Source organism: Poecilia reticulata, chromosome 2 (genome assembly GCF_904066995.2).
Source record: "Poecilia reticulata chromosome 2, P_reticulata-male-v2, whole genome shotgun sequence".
NCBI lineage: Eukaryota > Metazoa > Chordata > Actinopteri > Cyprinodontiformes > Poeciliidae > Poecilia > Poecilia reticulata.
Genome location: NC_088831.1, coordinates 20,259,211 through 20,275,255, shown reverse-complemented (window position 1 = coordinate 20,275,255; position 16,045 = coordinate 20,259,211). Strand labels below are relative to the sequence as shown.

The 16,045-nt window shown below is 37.9% G+C and overlaps 1 protein-coding gene across 3 annotated transcripts in view; it reads left to right on the top strand.

Annotated features, from left to right (window-relative positions):
• man1a2 (mannosidase, alpha, class 1A, member 2) overlaps nt 1-16,045 on the top strand; it is a 122,477-nt gene that overhangs the window by 44,240 nt on the left and 62,192 nt on the right. For all 3 annotated transcript variants that reach the window (XM_081600025.1, XM_081600028.1, XM_081600030.1), the window contains exon 4: nt 1,535-1,631. In XM_081600025.1, coding sequence (XP_081456151.1) covers nt 1,535-1,631 — 97 coding nt within the window. The remainder of the gene's footprint in view (nt 1-1,534; nt 1,632-16,045) is intronic.

The following is a 16,045-nucleotide window of genomic DNA, read 5'->3' as shown; positions in this document are numbered from 1 at the left end:
ACTCATTTTATATAAATCAACTTCTTGCCTTATTATGGATTTTACAATTTAGACTTTTTCCACAATTTCCTGTAAGATTAAACATTTTCCATGTTTATTAAGAATCTGTAACATGCATTATCGAGCACTTATTCGTGTTAATGACTTACAAACAACTCTATTGTTCTGAATGGACCTAGTTTGTAGCTGTGGCTTATTTCTTCCACAACGGTGAAAATTATTTGGTTATAAAATGAAAATCATATGAGTGTAAAGTTTCCTAAAGAATGCATTCTACTCCAAACACTTTATGGGTGTTTACATGAACTTCGTCTGTTGTGTGTGTGATGTTGCAGATAAACAAATTAGTAGGAATTCACAATATTGGATTTTTGGTCAATATCCGATATGCCGTTATACTAAAACTCATTTCACTGATATTTTTTCGTATACCTATTTTCTTAAATGATATGGCTTTCTCTACTGTGGAATTAAAAGACTGTATTATCTTTGTCAGCTTAGCCTGCTACCAAATGCAAATGCTAAGAAAGAGGCTGAAAATGATGTAGCACTTGCATTATGTTTAATGTTAAATTTATTCATGACGTTTGCTCCCTCTAAGACAATGACAACAATCAACAGTGCAAATTTGATGTTGTGCTGTGCGGCAGGCGCCATTGTCACTGGTTTGTCATACAACGTTGCCTTTTATGCTGTTGTGTTTTTAACGGAATGGTCGATGTCCGATATTAAATTTTATAGCTAATATCTGCTGATACCGTACCGATAATATTGAAAATATATCCCTATAAATTAAGAATTTAATCAGCCTGTTACAATAACGCATTTTCACTGGATGATAAATTGCCTCTGAAAAATATTGCAGCCAACGATAATAATGAAGTTTTAAAACTATTTTCAAGTAATATCATCATAAAGCTCGTCTTCAAGCCCATCTATTTTACTTGGCTTTCAACTCCAGCGGGATCTAGTTTTAAATTGTATGTTTGTTTATAAACTGTAAGAGTTTTTATTTATTTATTTATTTTTGTTATGTTGTGTTTTAATGTACAGCACTTTGTACAGCATAAATAAAGTTTTTATGGTATGGTAAAGACCAATATACTTTAAAATTGTAAAGAATTCTTAACACTGGAACTGGAGAACATTTTAAATATCTAAAATAACCAAAATAATATTTAAAATGGATTTTGAAGTTTCTGCAACCAAAATTGCATCCAAAAAAATACTCAGCTTAGACGGGGAGAACAGGCAGGTAGAGTAAACTAACAGCTTTGTACTGGGCGTTTCTCAAAAAGTTCGCTTTTCAATAATCCCGAAGAGTACCATCTCTTTGACGACTGTCCAAATGGAAATGATCACACTTTTTAATTTATGATGCAATTAATTGATTGGTGATTATTGTGACAGGCCTGGAACAGAATAAATCTGTAACCAACACCCAGTCAAGTTGCTGGATTGAAGAGCTGCGATTCCTCCCACATCAGGACCTTCTGTAATGTGCCCGTTTCCTTGTGCTTGTTGTTTCTGTCAGATGATGAAGCACGCTTGGGACAGCTACAGACAATACGGATGGGGTCACAACGAGCTGAAGCCCCTCGCTAAGAAAGGACATTCCACAAATATCTTTGGTAAGTCGAACACAAACCCCCTTCTCTTCCTCTGCCGTCCGTAACCGTTGGTACTTTGTTGTACATCACAATCGGATGGACTCATGACTGCACACACAACTCTGTGTTTTAAACAGTCACACACAGACATTTTTCTTTTCTTTTTATGTACAAGTTCACGTGAAATGCCTGCAGCAGGATTTACATCACTTTAGTCAGTGTGAATGAAGAAGCATTTGTAGTTTGTTGAATGCTACTTTTGGATTCATTCAACATTGCATTTGCATTGCTTTTTGGGTGTTTGTGGTAGATAAAGCTGACATTCATCAGCACATACATAGACAGGTTTTATGTGTTTCCAAAGGATAGCTCCCAACATCAAGAGTTTGTTAAAAAATAAATAAATACAAGCAGTGGGCCAAGGATAGAGCCCTGTGGTACACCCCTATAGCAAAGGAGACAGTAGATAAAGCAGAACCCTAAAAAATGTGGTTAATTAAAAAACACATTTGAAGGTGTTTTGTTAAAATGTCACCCTAAAAAAATATAAAATGTGCCCTTTTCCACTTGTATCCAATTAAAAATGTGTCTTGACTTGAAAATTGCGCTTTTCACCCCATCTGAAGTTCAGATACTTTGTATAGGGAAGACAGGGAGCATAAGTTTCAGTTTCCTTTTATATTTCAGATGCAGTTTTGTATTGTTCTAGGACATAAAACATCAGCAAAATGCATCTATTTATGACAGAAATTTGAAAAAAATGTGAAAAGGTTTAAGGCGTGAGGCTGAATCACCTTTGAGGTGAATACAAGCTGCATATCAAATTACAACCTTTCAAAGATTCATAAATGAAACGGACAATCAGTGATTGTTATGAGCAGTTGTTGTCTTAAACAGTGACTATTTTACACTGGACTAATATTTTTATCTGGAGACCCGCCGTGTTTCCAGTGACCTGGCGAGGGCTCTGTCACCAGAGGTTTCCTGTTTGATGAGAAATTGCTGCTGGCAGAGCTCCTTTTCCCACTGAGGGGTCAATCCAATACAGCCTCTCATGTCTGAGGTTTGAAGTTCAGATGCTGTTTTCTGTTATCCTCCCCTGCAGCTGTGCTCTTGTGATGATACAAATCACAAAACCTGAAGTGGGAAGAAGAGCTTTGTTTTCTACTTTTTGAAAAAAGAACGGGGGGAAAAAAAGTATAAAACTATGACAAGAACAGTGGCTTTTATGGCAGTCTTTTATCTAAAGACACTTCAAACAGAAAAATAACACTTATTTACAAGCTTGAGTGAAGCGAAAAGAAGGACCTTGAAGTTCAAGTGAGACTCTTAAAAGTTTGTGCACTATTTGGTGTTTCTAATCAAAGTCGGATAAATCCAGTTGGGTCACACCAGGTAATCATTGACTGGTAACGCCCTCGCGATTAGGGTTGTCAGAATAATCAATATATGTATATTGATTACATACATATAATCAATAAACATATATTGATTATACAAGATATTAGAAAAATTTAGATATTTTTCTAATATCTAAATGATATTAGAAAAATGAAAAGATGCTCATTTGCGTCGAAATCCACACAAAAACCACATCGACGTCACGCTGTGTGACAAAGCAGCCCCTGTGAACTGTGAAAGTGGGGTTTTGTAATGTAAATCACAAAGTTGATTTTGCTGTTTTGCACCTAGCCTTCCTGTTGTTTCATGAAACTCTTGCTCTCTTCCATATCTTGTATCAACCACAATTGGCTCCTAACTTCTCCTTGACTTTGCAGATTTTGTGACTAAATTCTTTACTGACACTTTTGTCTTCTGACACTTTCGTGAGTCGTCTTTCTTCATGTTGTAAGCGCATCCACACCGAAGGGTGTTGTCAGTTTGAGCAGCTAGTGCTTGTATAAGCTGCACTCAGTGTGTTTTTATGAGTTTCTGAACAGATGGTCACGAGTCAGGGTGGTCAAATTAACCCTGGTCATTAGTCAATTTCTTGGTGCGAATCGCGTCTTTGTCGATGCTTTTTATAAAAAGTCAGAGTTCTGATAGGTCAATAAATGTGTTTTCTGGTGCTTGCTATTTGTTTAAACGGGCACCAGCTGAACTAAAGTTGATTCATCAAGTGGAATTCAAATACTCCTGTTAGACCTGTGGCTCTAAATGCTTGTCTTTTTTTGTGGATTGGATCAGTGCACCTAGAAAGTATTTAAATCCAAACTCCAAATTGTCTTAAGTTAATCTTTTTCCTCAAAGTTTCTTACAAATTTCCCCAGATTTACAACGTGGGGAATAAAAAGTAACGAAATGTGGAAACATTGAAGCACCGTGAATAATTCCTGGACACGTATTACTACCAGGACATTACTCACTGCTTATTATCGTTTGTTTTTGCACATTTGTCTAGACCTTCCAAATTTTGTGTGCATATTTGGGTCCAATTTAGCAGACTGTTTATAGCGGCGTGTGACTGCAGCGTCATGATGCCTTTGTGTCAAATTGGAATGTTTCGCCTGCTAAATTGGCTGCAGGCGCCTATGTTGCTTTTATGAGCTGCTGCTAAATGCTAGATGGATGTGTTCTTGTGTGAGTCTTTGCATTTATTGGTTTTCCTGTCGGTTTCGCTGCTCGTCTGGAGCATGTCCCGTTTTCTTTCCTAATGTGTCTATAAGAGTTTTTTTTTTGTTTTTTGTTTTCCATACTTGCTGCTGATGGGGAGATTTGCTGGTAATTACTCACAGGTTGGGTCGCGAAGGCAGAGGGCAATGAGTAAAGCGTTACACTCGTCGCAGAATCCGCTTCCAATACTGATGAGCAATGACCTGCCTGCTGTCAGATAGTGGCCGTATTGATTGGGTGTGTGTGGTTGGGTTTGAAATAGTAGAACAATGAGACGGAGGGATACATTTTAGATGCAACAATGACTAATTCTGACAGAGCGGCAGCTAACCCCGCTATTTGTAAAACGCATTTTATAAAACTCATTTCAATATGTGTTGCAACATAGAATTAGATTGAATATCAAACCTTGTTGCAAGCTTTTGTCCAATAGGTTACAATTTTATATCTAGAAACTTAAACCCTAAGAAGAATAACGGGGCAAATATTTTTTCAAAACCTATTTTTATCTTTTTAGTGCAATATGTGTTACAACATAGAGTTGGTTTAAATTGTTTTTTTAGTTAATTTTACAATTTTTCTAAGTAAAAACAAGCAATAAGAATAAAAACAATGGGTCGAAGATGTTTTTGAAACCTATTTTCTTACTTTTGCAAATTTTTTGTGCAATGTGTTACAACATACTGTTTTTATTCTTATTTTTTTTTTTCATAAAACATAGATCCTAAGTCGGGGGATTAAATATATATATATATATATATATATATATATATATATATATATAATTTTTTTTTTTTAAACGGAGATAAATGTATGTGATAACTCTGCACCAGCACAGCACACCTAAATGCACCAATAGCTTCACAAGTTTGGTCAAACATGTAAAAACAAATTAAAATTATTCAGTCAGTCCAGTTAGGAGAGTAACAGCCAATGTAAAATAAATTATAAAGAAACTGACAAAAACAAACTGCAGCAAACCTTTAAATGGCTTAGAAAATGGAATTAGGAATTCCAACTATAATGTAAAATAAATGATACAGCATGACGTCAGACTGAATAGATCTGCCCTCATCTATCGGGCACATTGTCACCGAATCTAGAATTTCTGTCTATCAAGACCGATACAGATATCAACATCAGATTGGTGAATCTCTGCAAAAAATGTTTTGTCATTTTTTTATTAGATTAAGGAGTAGTTCCTCTATCAACAATATTCTGCATTGAGATTTTCTCGTATTTATTATAGTTTTGTAAATGAAAGAAATTTGAAACGACAGGTCAGACTTAAGAAAATTGAAGCTCTGTATCGACAAGGAAAACCCTAACCAGTGTCTTTAAATGGTAAACTCGACTCGTATTGCTCTGGAAGAGAGCTTCTCTTCCCTTTTAAGATCTGGTCATACGTAGTTATTTATTTATATTATTATTATTATTATTTATTTTTACAGAACAGCGTTTCTTGACGATGGGCAACCAGTCCTCCTCCTTGACTCGAGCTTTACAAACCGCCTCGATGCAGTTATTATGAAGAAAAATGTGCAGTGGGTTCACTGCTGGCCTGGCTGTTTAGCCTTTATCTGTCCAGAGAGGAAAGGAGAGGCCAGGATGGTAACAAGAGGGCTTTAGATCTCATTGCAACCCTGGGCTCAGATAACCTTGAGTTCACTGCCTGGTCCTGATTTGTTTTCTCTTTCCGCCGCTGCTCTGCGGAGAATACAGAGTGCAGATATTGAGCAGAGATACTAACAGTGGCTTTATCTGGGGGCTACATGGTTCAAGCAAAGATGACTCATGCTCTTGTAGAGGAAGTATAGTATAAAACGGGTTAAGACAGTCGCACTACCCCTCAAAAGGCATTCGAGTAGGGACGGACAGCGTGTACGGACGGAGCCAAGCAAACCAAAATACTCTTCTAACAGAAAATGGTGCATCTATTCATACACAATATTCACGTGGAATTATACTTTCAAATGTCCTGATTTAACTGATATGAAATTAACATTTGTGTTTGCCCTGTAAGATTAAAGGTTGAATATAGACAATCCCAACAGGCCTGTCACAATTTAACTTTTGTTGGACGATAAACTTGAGACCATTAACATAACATAATGAAGACGGCATAACGGTGCAAGTACACTCTGACCTGCTACATTAACAGATTTTACTGGCTGATGAATTGTCCCAGTAATTGTTCCGGTAAACCATAACGTTGTTGTTTTGATACCATCTCAAAGACTAACAAACTTTGACTTTGATTATTAGAACTCTCCACACTCAAACTGGAAAACATTTTAAGCGTCCAAAATTAAACACAACCAAAAATCAATGAATAGAAAAGAAATAAAAACCCGCACACAATCGAAACCATGAATGAAATGGACTGACAGCTGCCCTGAAAATTACCCTTCAAAAAATATTCGTCAGAATGTAAATTAATGAGCTCATTTTAATTTATGATGCAGATAATTGATTAATTCTTATCACTACAGGCTTAAATCCCAATGCATTTTTCTGTCTTTTGGAATCTTCAACATCTTGAACTTGATCTTGTCGGTTCACAGGATTTGGCTCTTTTTTATTTTATCTTTCGAGTTGTCTTATTTCTGTAGAATTCATTTTGACTTCTGCAGACCTTATTGAAGTGGATCAAACCTTGTCTCCTAAAACACGTGGGATATTAGTCTAGTGTAATATTAGTGTAATATTAGTCTAGTGTAAAATAGTCACTATTTAAGACAACAACTGCTCTGGTGAACCGGATACGTGTCCTCCATACTTTACCCAATGTCTTTTTGTTTTTGTTGTTGCTTTATTGGATTTGCAGAAAGCTCACTGCCTGTTTAATCTAAACTTGCTGCTGGTGACTGTTGCGCTTCTCAGACTCTTGGCTTTCTCCCACCGGTAGAGTAACAGGCTCACAGTAACTGATATATCTCTGAGTGCCTCCGGCGTGTAAGAGGTGGACGGGTTGGAGATGATGCAAACTGGGATGCGTTTCTGGACACCTGACTTCCCCGTCAGCTCAGCACTAGGAGAAGCTTAACTTATTATTCATGACGGCTGCCTCATCCATTACGAGATTGCTTTGGTAGTTGAAGACATATCATGCCTAAACTCTGGTTTAATTTTTACACACGGTGAGGTGAAAAGACAACTCTACGCATTTCAAATTTATTTTCCTTGTTTTATTGCATAAAATTTGTATTAAGATGCCTTTTCAATGGTGCTTAATAGGATGTCCCTCAAATGTCTAGGGATATGTGCATCAAAACAATAGTTTTAGTTCTTGTTTGTCGATCTGCGTTAGTAACGCCTTGTACTAAATCAAGCAGTTAGAAGGATTAACTCCTTGATTTAGTAGATAACTTGAAGATAACTATTCTCCACAATCCATATCTGTTGACGATACGGTAGACGCATCATCTGCCGAAGGGATTAGGGAATACCGCTGCCCACAAATGGCTACTATATGGTACCTTTCTGAAAGCTGCCTAATAATTGTTCAAACTCTAAATATAGCCTAGTATGCATTCATATATAAAGTGACAACCATATCACTACTGCATAAACTAACATATACAGTCTTCCTTATCTCCACTCTTGAGTACAGCCAATCAACTCCAAGGAAACGATATACATCTAGTCCTGTCGCGATAAACGATAAATCAATTAATCGGATGATAAACCTATCGACATCATTTTAATTATCATCTTTATTGTCTCTTCCGGCCTTTATACTTTCTGTTGATGACACTGAATGAAAAAAGGCTCGGCTCCGGTGCTCTCCACTGACCCTCCCTTCTTCATTTCCTTAGTCTAATATCCAGCGCACATTAGACGAGTTGTCGGCCCATTTTCAAGGGTATAATGGTTCGATCGGGTTTGTCGTGCCGTCTGGTGTCCAGTCACATGGGCACAAAATAATGGCTACAAGTCCAATTAACTAATTTTAAAATCAGGCATTAATCAATGCTTTACTAGAATCTATCTGTGATGCATGTGGCTAGAGTCAGCGTAAAGTCCTGACTGAATGAAAATCATTATAACCTATTTATGTCACGTTAACGAAGAACAGCTGAAAACTTACCGGGTTCATCAACTGAGATAGCAATTTGGCTCCAACTCCTCCCCTTGTCATTTCTATATTCTTTGCATGAAATGTTGAATAAACATTAATGATACCACAAATCATCTCCGATGTCCACTGGACTTCGGATTGGGCCGTTTCAGCTGTTTGGGATTCCCCTCCGTAATTTCCCTTCAGAAAGCACGGAGGAGAATCCGCGCTTTCTGATTGGCTACCTGTCACATTCAACGGGCAACGTTAAGCTCCCAGACGGGTAAAACCCCTGATTTAGATCGGAGCGGCCACGACGATCTACCGTAACACACCACACACACTGCAGGATGATCGGTTAGATCGCCAATGATGTAAGATTGTCATAAGGGGAAAATAGGGGCAAAAATGGTGTAGTCGGATGTGCCCGTTTTCTCTATTTAAATCTAGTGATTACTGAAGGAAATATAGTATACAGACTTCATAATCTGCACTCTTTTGGTTGAATGCAGTATTTATTTCCACTTTGGCTTTATGTTGTTTAGTTTTTATTCAGGTAAGTTTTTTGTTAATGGAGACTGAGAATCCATTTTATTTTTGTTTTTGGTTGTTTTGTTTATTTAGTTTATCAGTTCCAGTGTTATGTGTTCTTTTGAAAATAAAGTGTATCTATCAGGAAATCGCATGTAGTCATTTCCAGTAAATCGGTGTCAAAAGGTCTTGAAACAATATTCTCGTATATCGCAATAATTTTTTTAGACAAGTCCAGCAAAATTTGTTATTGTGACAGGCCTATATACATCTTCTATACTGGCTTCTTTGCGTACGCCAACCAATAGCTTGTCAAGTACCATTGCGCCGAGTGGGACGTTGGGTGTAGGTTGGCCCCCCACAGGTTTCACATTGTGCCCCAGTTAAGGGTTCAGGCAGGATTAGTTGTTAGTGAAGATAAAGGTCAGTTTTATTCTACTGCCTGCCAAACTGTCAAATTTCACTCCTGGTTGGTTGTAGGAAACTCTGGACTCATCTGACAATTCAGTTGTTAGCACATTTTTATGCTTGGATAGTTTCTTCCCTACACAGTCAAGGCAAATGCCAGAGTGTGAATCATCTATTTCCTGGATTTCTTGCTTTTTAAAGTTTTTTTTGGGGGGGGTTCATTCTTTGGGAGAGAGTGGTTGTGTGATTGATTGGACTTGGAGCCAGATCATAATGTCAGGAGTCGACATGCCTTTCACCTGCCTTCGGTGAAGAGGCCTTCTGTTGCCTCTTCTGACAAAACCAGACCAAGTCGAGGATCAAATCCTTGACGATGAGGTGCTTCACAACAAAAAGAAGAGTCCAAGGCCTAAAACTCGGCCGACATAGCCCCCAGTACCAAAGCGGTGCTTCAATCACCTTGTTGTAGAGGTGATTCTGCAGAGAGGAGTGCCAGCTTCTCTAAGGCCCTGTTTACACGAGACCACTCTTCAGTTCAGCCGTAACACTTTTATTGCGATCCGGAGGCCCGTTTACACGACATCAGCGACCAGAGTTTCTCACGCCGTCACTTTTAAACCAGGTCTGAGTGAAACTTTTCTATAACAGCCTGTAAAGATGTGAAGTACTCCGCCGGTGTGAAAATGCACATCTGTAGGGTTTATTCTACACATCCATGGGCAGATAAAAACAAAAACAATGGCGGATGTTTGGTGTGTTGTGCTACTTAATCTGTTCAGTTTATAACAACAGCTCTTGATGAGGAATATATGTGTTACATGAGCACTTTGTTAAAGGGTGATGGAGACAGGTTACTGTTTACAATGATATGGAAGTTATCATATCAAAATTGCATGCGTGTTGTTGACATGCTGAAAATCATACCCCCATCTAGTGGCCTGGCATGACAACTACTCGAGGTGTATTGGCGATGTTGTGTAAACGTGGAACTTTTTCCAAATTAACATTCGAAAATACCGTCAGTTTGAGCAGCGGTCTCCCATAGTTCCCTTCTGGAAATGTGAACCTTCCCTCTTCAGGTCAAATCTCGACCATAACTACCGCTTTGTTCACAAGCGATGGTGGAACGGATGAATGGATCAAGGTCTCGTGCGTCATAATGCAGACGCTGCTCCACTCTCAGCCGTTTCCTTCTTTTTTTTGACTTTTCTAGTTATCACCACAGGATTATCTAGTAAATAATTCACTCACAGCTTTACCCATGCTGGCCAACTTAACCTAAGCTTTGCATTTGAACCTTAATTACCCCCCGCACCAGCGCCCTGCTGCTTGGTCTTGGCTCTTTGTCCAGTTGTTTGGCTCATGGCTGACCTGTGCTGGTGCATGCTGTTTGCTACAATACAGCTTATTAATCGAGCTACTCTGCCAGTTTAATGGGGGGAGCACCAGTATGTGTACTTCATTGTATTAAAGGTTATTCCCTCCTGATTTCTAAACCCAGATATAACTCAGTTCTACATATTATTAAAAACATACCAGCCATTGTTTTTTTTTTTCTTTTTATCCCCAACTAATATGTTTTCCTATGTTCCTTTAGAAAATTGTAGTTTCGCCTTGTGTTTACTACCTGCCGGATCATGAGGTACGCATCCGCCTCCAGATCTAATCTACCATTATAAAAACACATTTGCGATTAATGGTATAATTACGTTAGTTAGGGTCTACTAAATAAAACGAGAGCATGCTCGCGTGAAAATAACACACTGACATAGCTGATGTCTTAATCGCCGTGGCAGTAGGAGGGTTGGAAGAGAATGAAGGTTTGACTAATGATCACTTCATAATAACAGCCGGAGGCAGAAAAGCAGCTTCCTGTGTAGGCGAGGGAGAAAAGGGGCGACACTGGGAAGCAGAGATCATAGTTTCAGGGGAGAACACAAGAGACGAGCGCAGCTTGCCTCTCATTAAGCTCCATCCTTCTCGGTTTCCTCCGCCATCCGGCTGGAGCTGTCCAGCAAAAATACTGACTGCTTAAAGTGGAGCGCAAGTTGAGGCGTCGGGGGTTTAGACTCCTCACAGTTTTTGCAACAGTAGCTTCAAGACTAGAAAATTCCTGCAGAAATTTTAAAGGGGCATGCCAAAGTGTGCCCGTCGGCTTTGAGCCAGTGTTTTTATACTAAAAATTAGCATTAATGCTAAAGAAAGCTGCAACGTAGTCAATAACCTGTGGAGAGGCAGAAGCATGTAGAATAATCTGTACTTGTACCATTCATTATGTTAAAATTGATGCATATGCTAAAATTAGCCAATATGCTAATGTTAGCTCAAATGCTGGCAGTAGGATGTGGAGCAACACGACCATGTTGTTTTAATTTTACTACTCTATTCAGTATACTAAACATTTCTAATTAATGAGAAAATTAGGTAAAAGCTAACTTTAGGTAAAAGTGCTAGTGCACTAGTCATAGACAGTGAAATGCTAACTTTTGTACAAATGCTAATGACCTGCCTTGCTGAGCATCACCGCTCTTTTCCTACGAATCCTCTTCTGCTCTCTGTCAGGTTTGTGATCTGTAGCATCGCAGGCGCTGCGTCTGTGCCGCTGGTTCCTTAAAGGAGCAGCGACGTTATTTTCTGTCCATAGACTTTTAATCAGCTATTTATTCTTATTTATGTCAGATTTTAACATGGGGGACATATGTGTAATGGTTATAGTCTTGAATCAGTAGTATAATGCTGAAAACACAAGCAGTTGTAAATACCAGTAAACCCTACAGTGCAGTCCTGGGGAGCTGCAGTTCCAGACACTCTGTTCTTCTGTTGCTATGGTAATTAATCCCCTGCAGCTGTGAGAGCCAAAGAGCGGGAAAATCCTCTTCAGACACAGTTTCTATACTTGGGAGACACCAGGCGTCAGTCTGAAGGACCCTGACAAAAAGCATAAGCCCTAGCAAATTTTTGTAAACATTGTACATGAGCAGGCATGTGTATCTATGTTATGACCAACTTTCAGACCAATAGGGCGATATTTATGCCTGTGAGGGGGATTTAAAAAGGGTTTTTGAGTCAGCCATAAACAGTCCTGTGTGTGTGTTTCATAGAGAAAGATTACTGATTCTGTGAGACACAAAATCTCAAATTTTTTCGTTTTTATTAATTTATGTAATCATTTTAACTCCAATCCCCAATAAAAGTAATAGCTCACTTGCCGGGATTGAGCCGCACGTTTTGATACCACTTTTGTGGGTCAGCATGCAGCGGTACGAGCCGCATTAACGGTAACGGAAGAATAATAAATTATATTTATAATAATAAAGAGACATTCTATTGGGTGTAGAACAATAGGTGCCTGCCATGCAATGCATGGAGGCAGTACTGACTTGCTTCGCAAGTCAGTACTGCTCTCCTTATGCATTGCTATGGCATGCCCCTAATTATGCTCCTGAAACAGTTTATCTTTGATATTTCTCCTATTTTTATGTTGTATACTAGACAATTCCTTTTATTAGAAGAGTTTTTACAGTCTGAGGAACTTGGTGGAGATTTGAATTTGGCATTTTTCCAGTTCCGGATAGCTATGAAAACGGAAATTCACTTAAGTTTAATTCAGTAATACAATAAATTAATAAAAAATATGTGTTAAAATAGACACATGATTAATATCAATAGATAATATGCGTGGTACAATTTTCATTTATTTCACTGAACTCCGTTTCAGAACCGCTCAGCATTCTGGGGGATGTAGGCAGAGGAAAAGGCTTTAGCCACTAAACCCCTCACAGCGAGCTAAAACGGGTTTACCCGCTCTTTGGTTACCTAGCAACAACACGTTGAGTAACTTTCGCAGCAGCAGCTTCAGGTTTTGCCACCAGGCCTCATAACTGCTTAAAAATAAAAAAATAACGTTTAGTGAAAATTGGATAAAACAGGAAAAGTCACATAACCAGTTTGGTTGTGTTTTAGATATTTAAAGCAAACAAACAAAAAAAACAAATAATAATTATATTGACTTACGAAATGCTCAAATTGTGATACATTTTTCAGCCCTGTCATCCAGCTCTAGTATTGTTTTACTTTAAGGATTATTTGTTAAAGAAAACAAGGCCTCGACTTAAAACGAGAACAAAATCATATTAAATTAGCGACTTAGCGACCTTCTGTCAAGGTCCAAATTCATCACCTCGAAATAACCTACTGTAAATCTATTCTTACTTATAGGACTTGGCAACATGGACTTGACTTTTTATCACAATATTCTGTGGTCCTAGTGTGATAACAATAAAATTAACAATGAGAACTGTTTACCACTTTTTATGTAACTGTATGACTGCGACTGCATGGCCCAGCAATTATAGCCCCACAAACACAAATACAGCTCTAACATATTTGTAATGCTCTTCTTTAGGACATCAGTCACACAGGGAAGTGTGATTTGTATCACTTAATCATATTTTCAAATGTATTGCTACTTGTTGATACTCCTATTGAACTGTTGAAAAAATAGTAAAAGTAGCAATTTCAACAAAGTTATGGGTTTTTGAAATATGTTTCTAATATAAATTGGAATTTATTGTGATGATAAATCAATATTCTTACAAGAAATTTATAGCGATAGATGACGTGATAAATGACGCGATAAATGATGCGATAAATGCCCTCCCCTACCTCTCCGCTGCATTTTTGTCAAATTCTGACATGTTCAGAATTTATTTATTGTAGTTCCATATCCGTGATTCATGTCTAAATTGTCTATTTTCAGCTAAATATACAAATAACTTGGTATTACACAAAAGTACATTTATATCATACTTGTCAGTCTTTAGAGACTTGGCGGTTAGTTTCCTTCTACTCTAAGTTCCTCCTGTTTCCCTGAGCGGTGCTTCCTTACCGCCTGCTTGCAGATTAAACTTTTAGTAGGCCTGCAGTGGCCAAATTAGACAGCAGGAAGTTTGAGGATTCTCCTGCTGTGTGGGGCAGCGGGGTCATCCAAAACTCTCCCAAACAGTAGAAAAAGGAGGGCAAGGTTTTATTGTTTTAGGGATAAAAGTTGTGCTCAGTGCTCATTTCTGTTATCCACCAGCTTCAGAGGTACCATATCTCACATTGGTTTCATTATCTCAGTATCAGCAGGTGGAATATTGCATTCACAAACAGCTGCTGTTTCAACTGTAATGCATTCACATTTTGCAGATCTGTATATTCTACATGTACAGTTAATTTCCACAGCAGGTGTTTTTCTTTATGAGATGCTAAAGCCAATTGACTGTAGTGGTGACATCTTGTAACAGAACGTAAATGGTCAGAAACATTTGTGTTGATTTATAATCCACATCGTTTTCACTAACAGTGTTGCAGTAAAACTTTCCCTGAAGTCTTGCAGCCCTGCTACTTTGTGGCAGGTGAAGAAATTTCTTCAAAATGAAAGAATTAATCAATATAACTATCTATTTTGTGTTAAGCACAGAATAAATACAGGCTTTCTAACACTTATTGCAGTTCAGTGCGTTATTGATGTACTTGCAGCATTTTGTGCAGTCCTACTTTAAGTCCCATCAATGTTAATGCTGCTTTTATTTTGTTGGGTATTTTTTATAAAATAAATTAAACATAGGTAATATTCTGCCTAATATTTAAATTCACCAATTAAATAGTTGTCTAACTTCCAGTTCTTTTATTTATGTAAAGTTCTGCCTATTTTTCAAAATGGGACTTGGGCAATTATGCTATCAGCCTGACCATATGTAGTTTATTTTTTTATTTTCCTGACGTGACTTTTCAGTCGGGCAAAAATTTGAGTTGCACGCAGATATCTTGATGGTAATGTTTGACTTGTTGAGGCTACTGCTAAGTGGATGCTAATATGTTTTGCTAGCAAACTAACTAGCTAGTGTTTTTGCAGCTGTCATCATAATAAGTAGAAATTTATTGCCAGTTGGTTCGTTTTCACCGCTGGCTCTCCTCTGTCGCCAACCCATGTGATGCTAGGCACCATGAGCTGTGAAAAAAACCCACAAAACTGCTGCCAAGAGCCACAAACAGACCGCAGAAATATCAGTTTTTGCTTCGCTTGATTGTAGCCCAGTCGAATGTTCCCTGTATTTAGTTTATTCAGTATTAAATTTCTTTCCAGATGGCATTATAAAGGTATTAAATTTGACTCACAGATAACCGATACCATAGTATGCAGTTAGTAGATGTTGCTATCAGGATGTCAGTTGCAATAAATGCAGTTTTTCCTCGCTCTGCTCCTTGTCATCTCTGCTTCCAGCACTCTGACCTTTGGCGTCTTGGCTACTGTAATCCGTGTCAGACATGAGCATCTGCTGCTCCTTCCACCAGGCAGGGGATGACATTGGCAGGGTGTGAACTCGTGACACTTGGAACGGCCAGCAGTTATTGCATCCAAGCAGTTGTTTTCAGTCATACTAATTACACTAATAGAGTAATAATATAGTTGTAATATACTGTGAAGCCTGAACCGCTACATATGTTTAGCTACTTTCAGCTCGCTTCAGACTACAATGGGGAAAACAAGCATTTGATATGATACAGAGAGATTTTTGTTCATTAAATGCTTTTCCACTTATAACGAATGGAGAGGTGCCATTTTTAATTATTAAACTGACTTTTTAAAAATACAGTAAATCACTTTTTAAAGTATTTATTTTGGGCAAAGTATTGTATTCAGTAGAAAAATGGAAGTTATTTGATGGAGAAACTTTTAACAATTTCAGAGGTCATATTGGCTTCTTAAATAGGAATTAACAGGTTAGTTAGAAAAAAAATCATTTAAAAATAATACAAAGGGATTTTTTAATCTTTA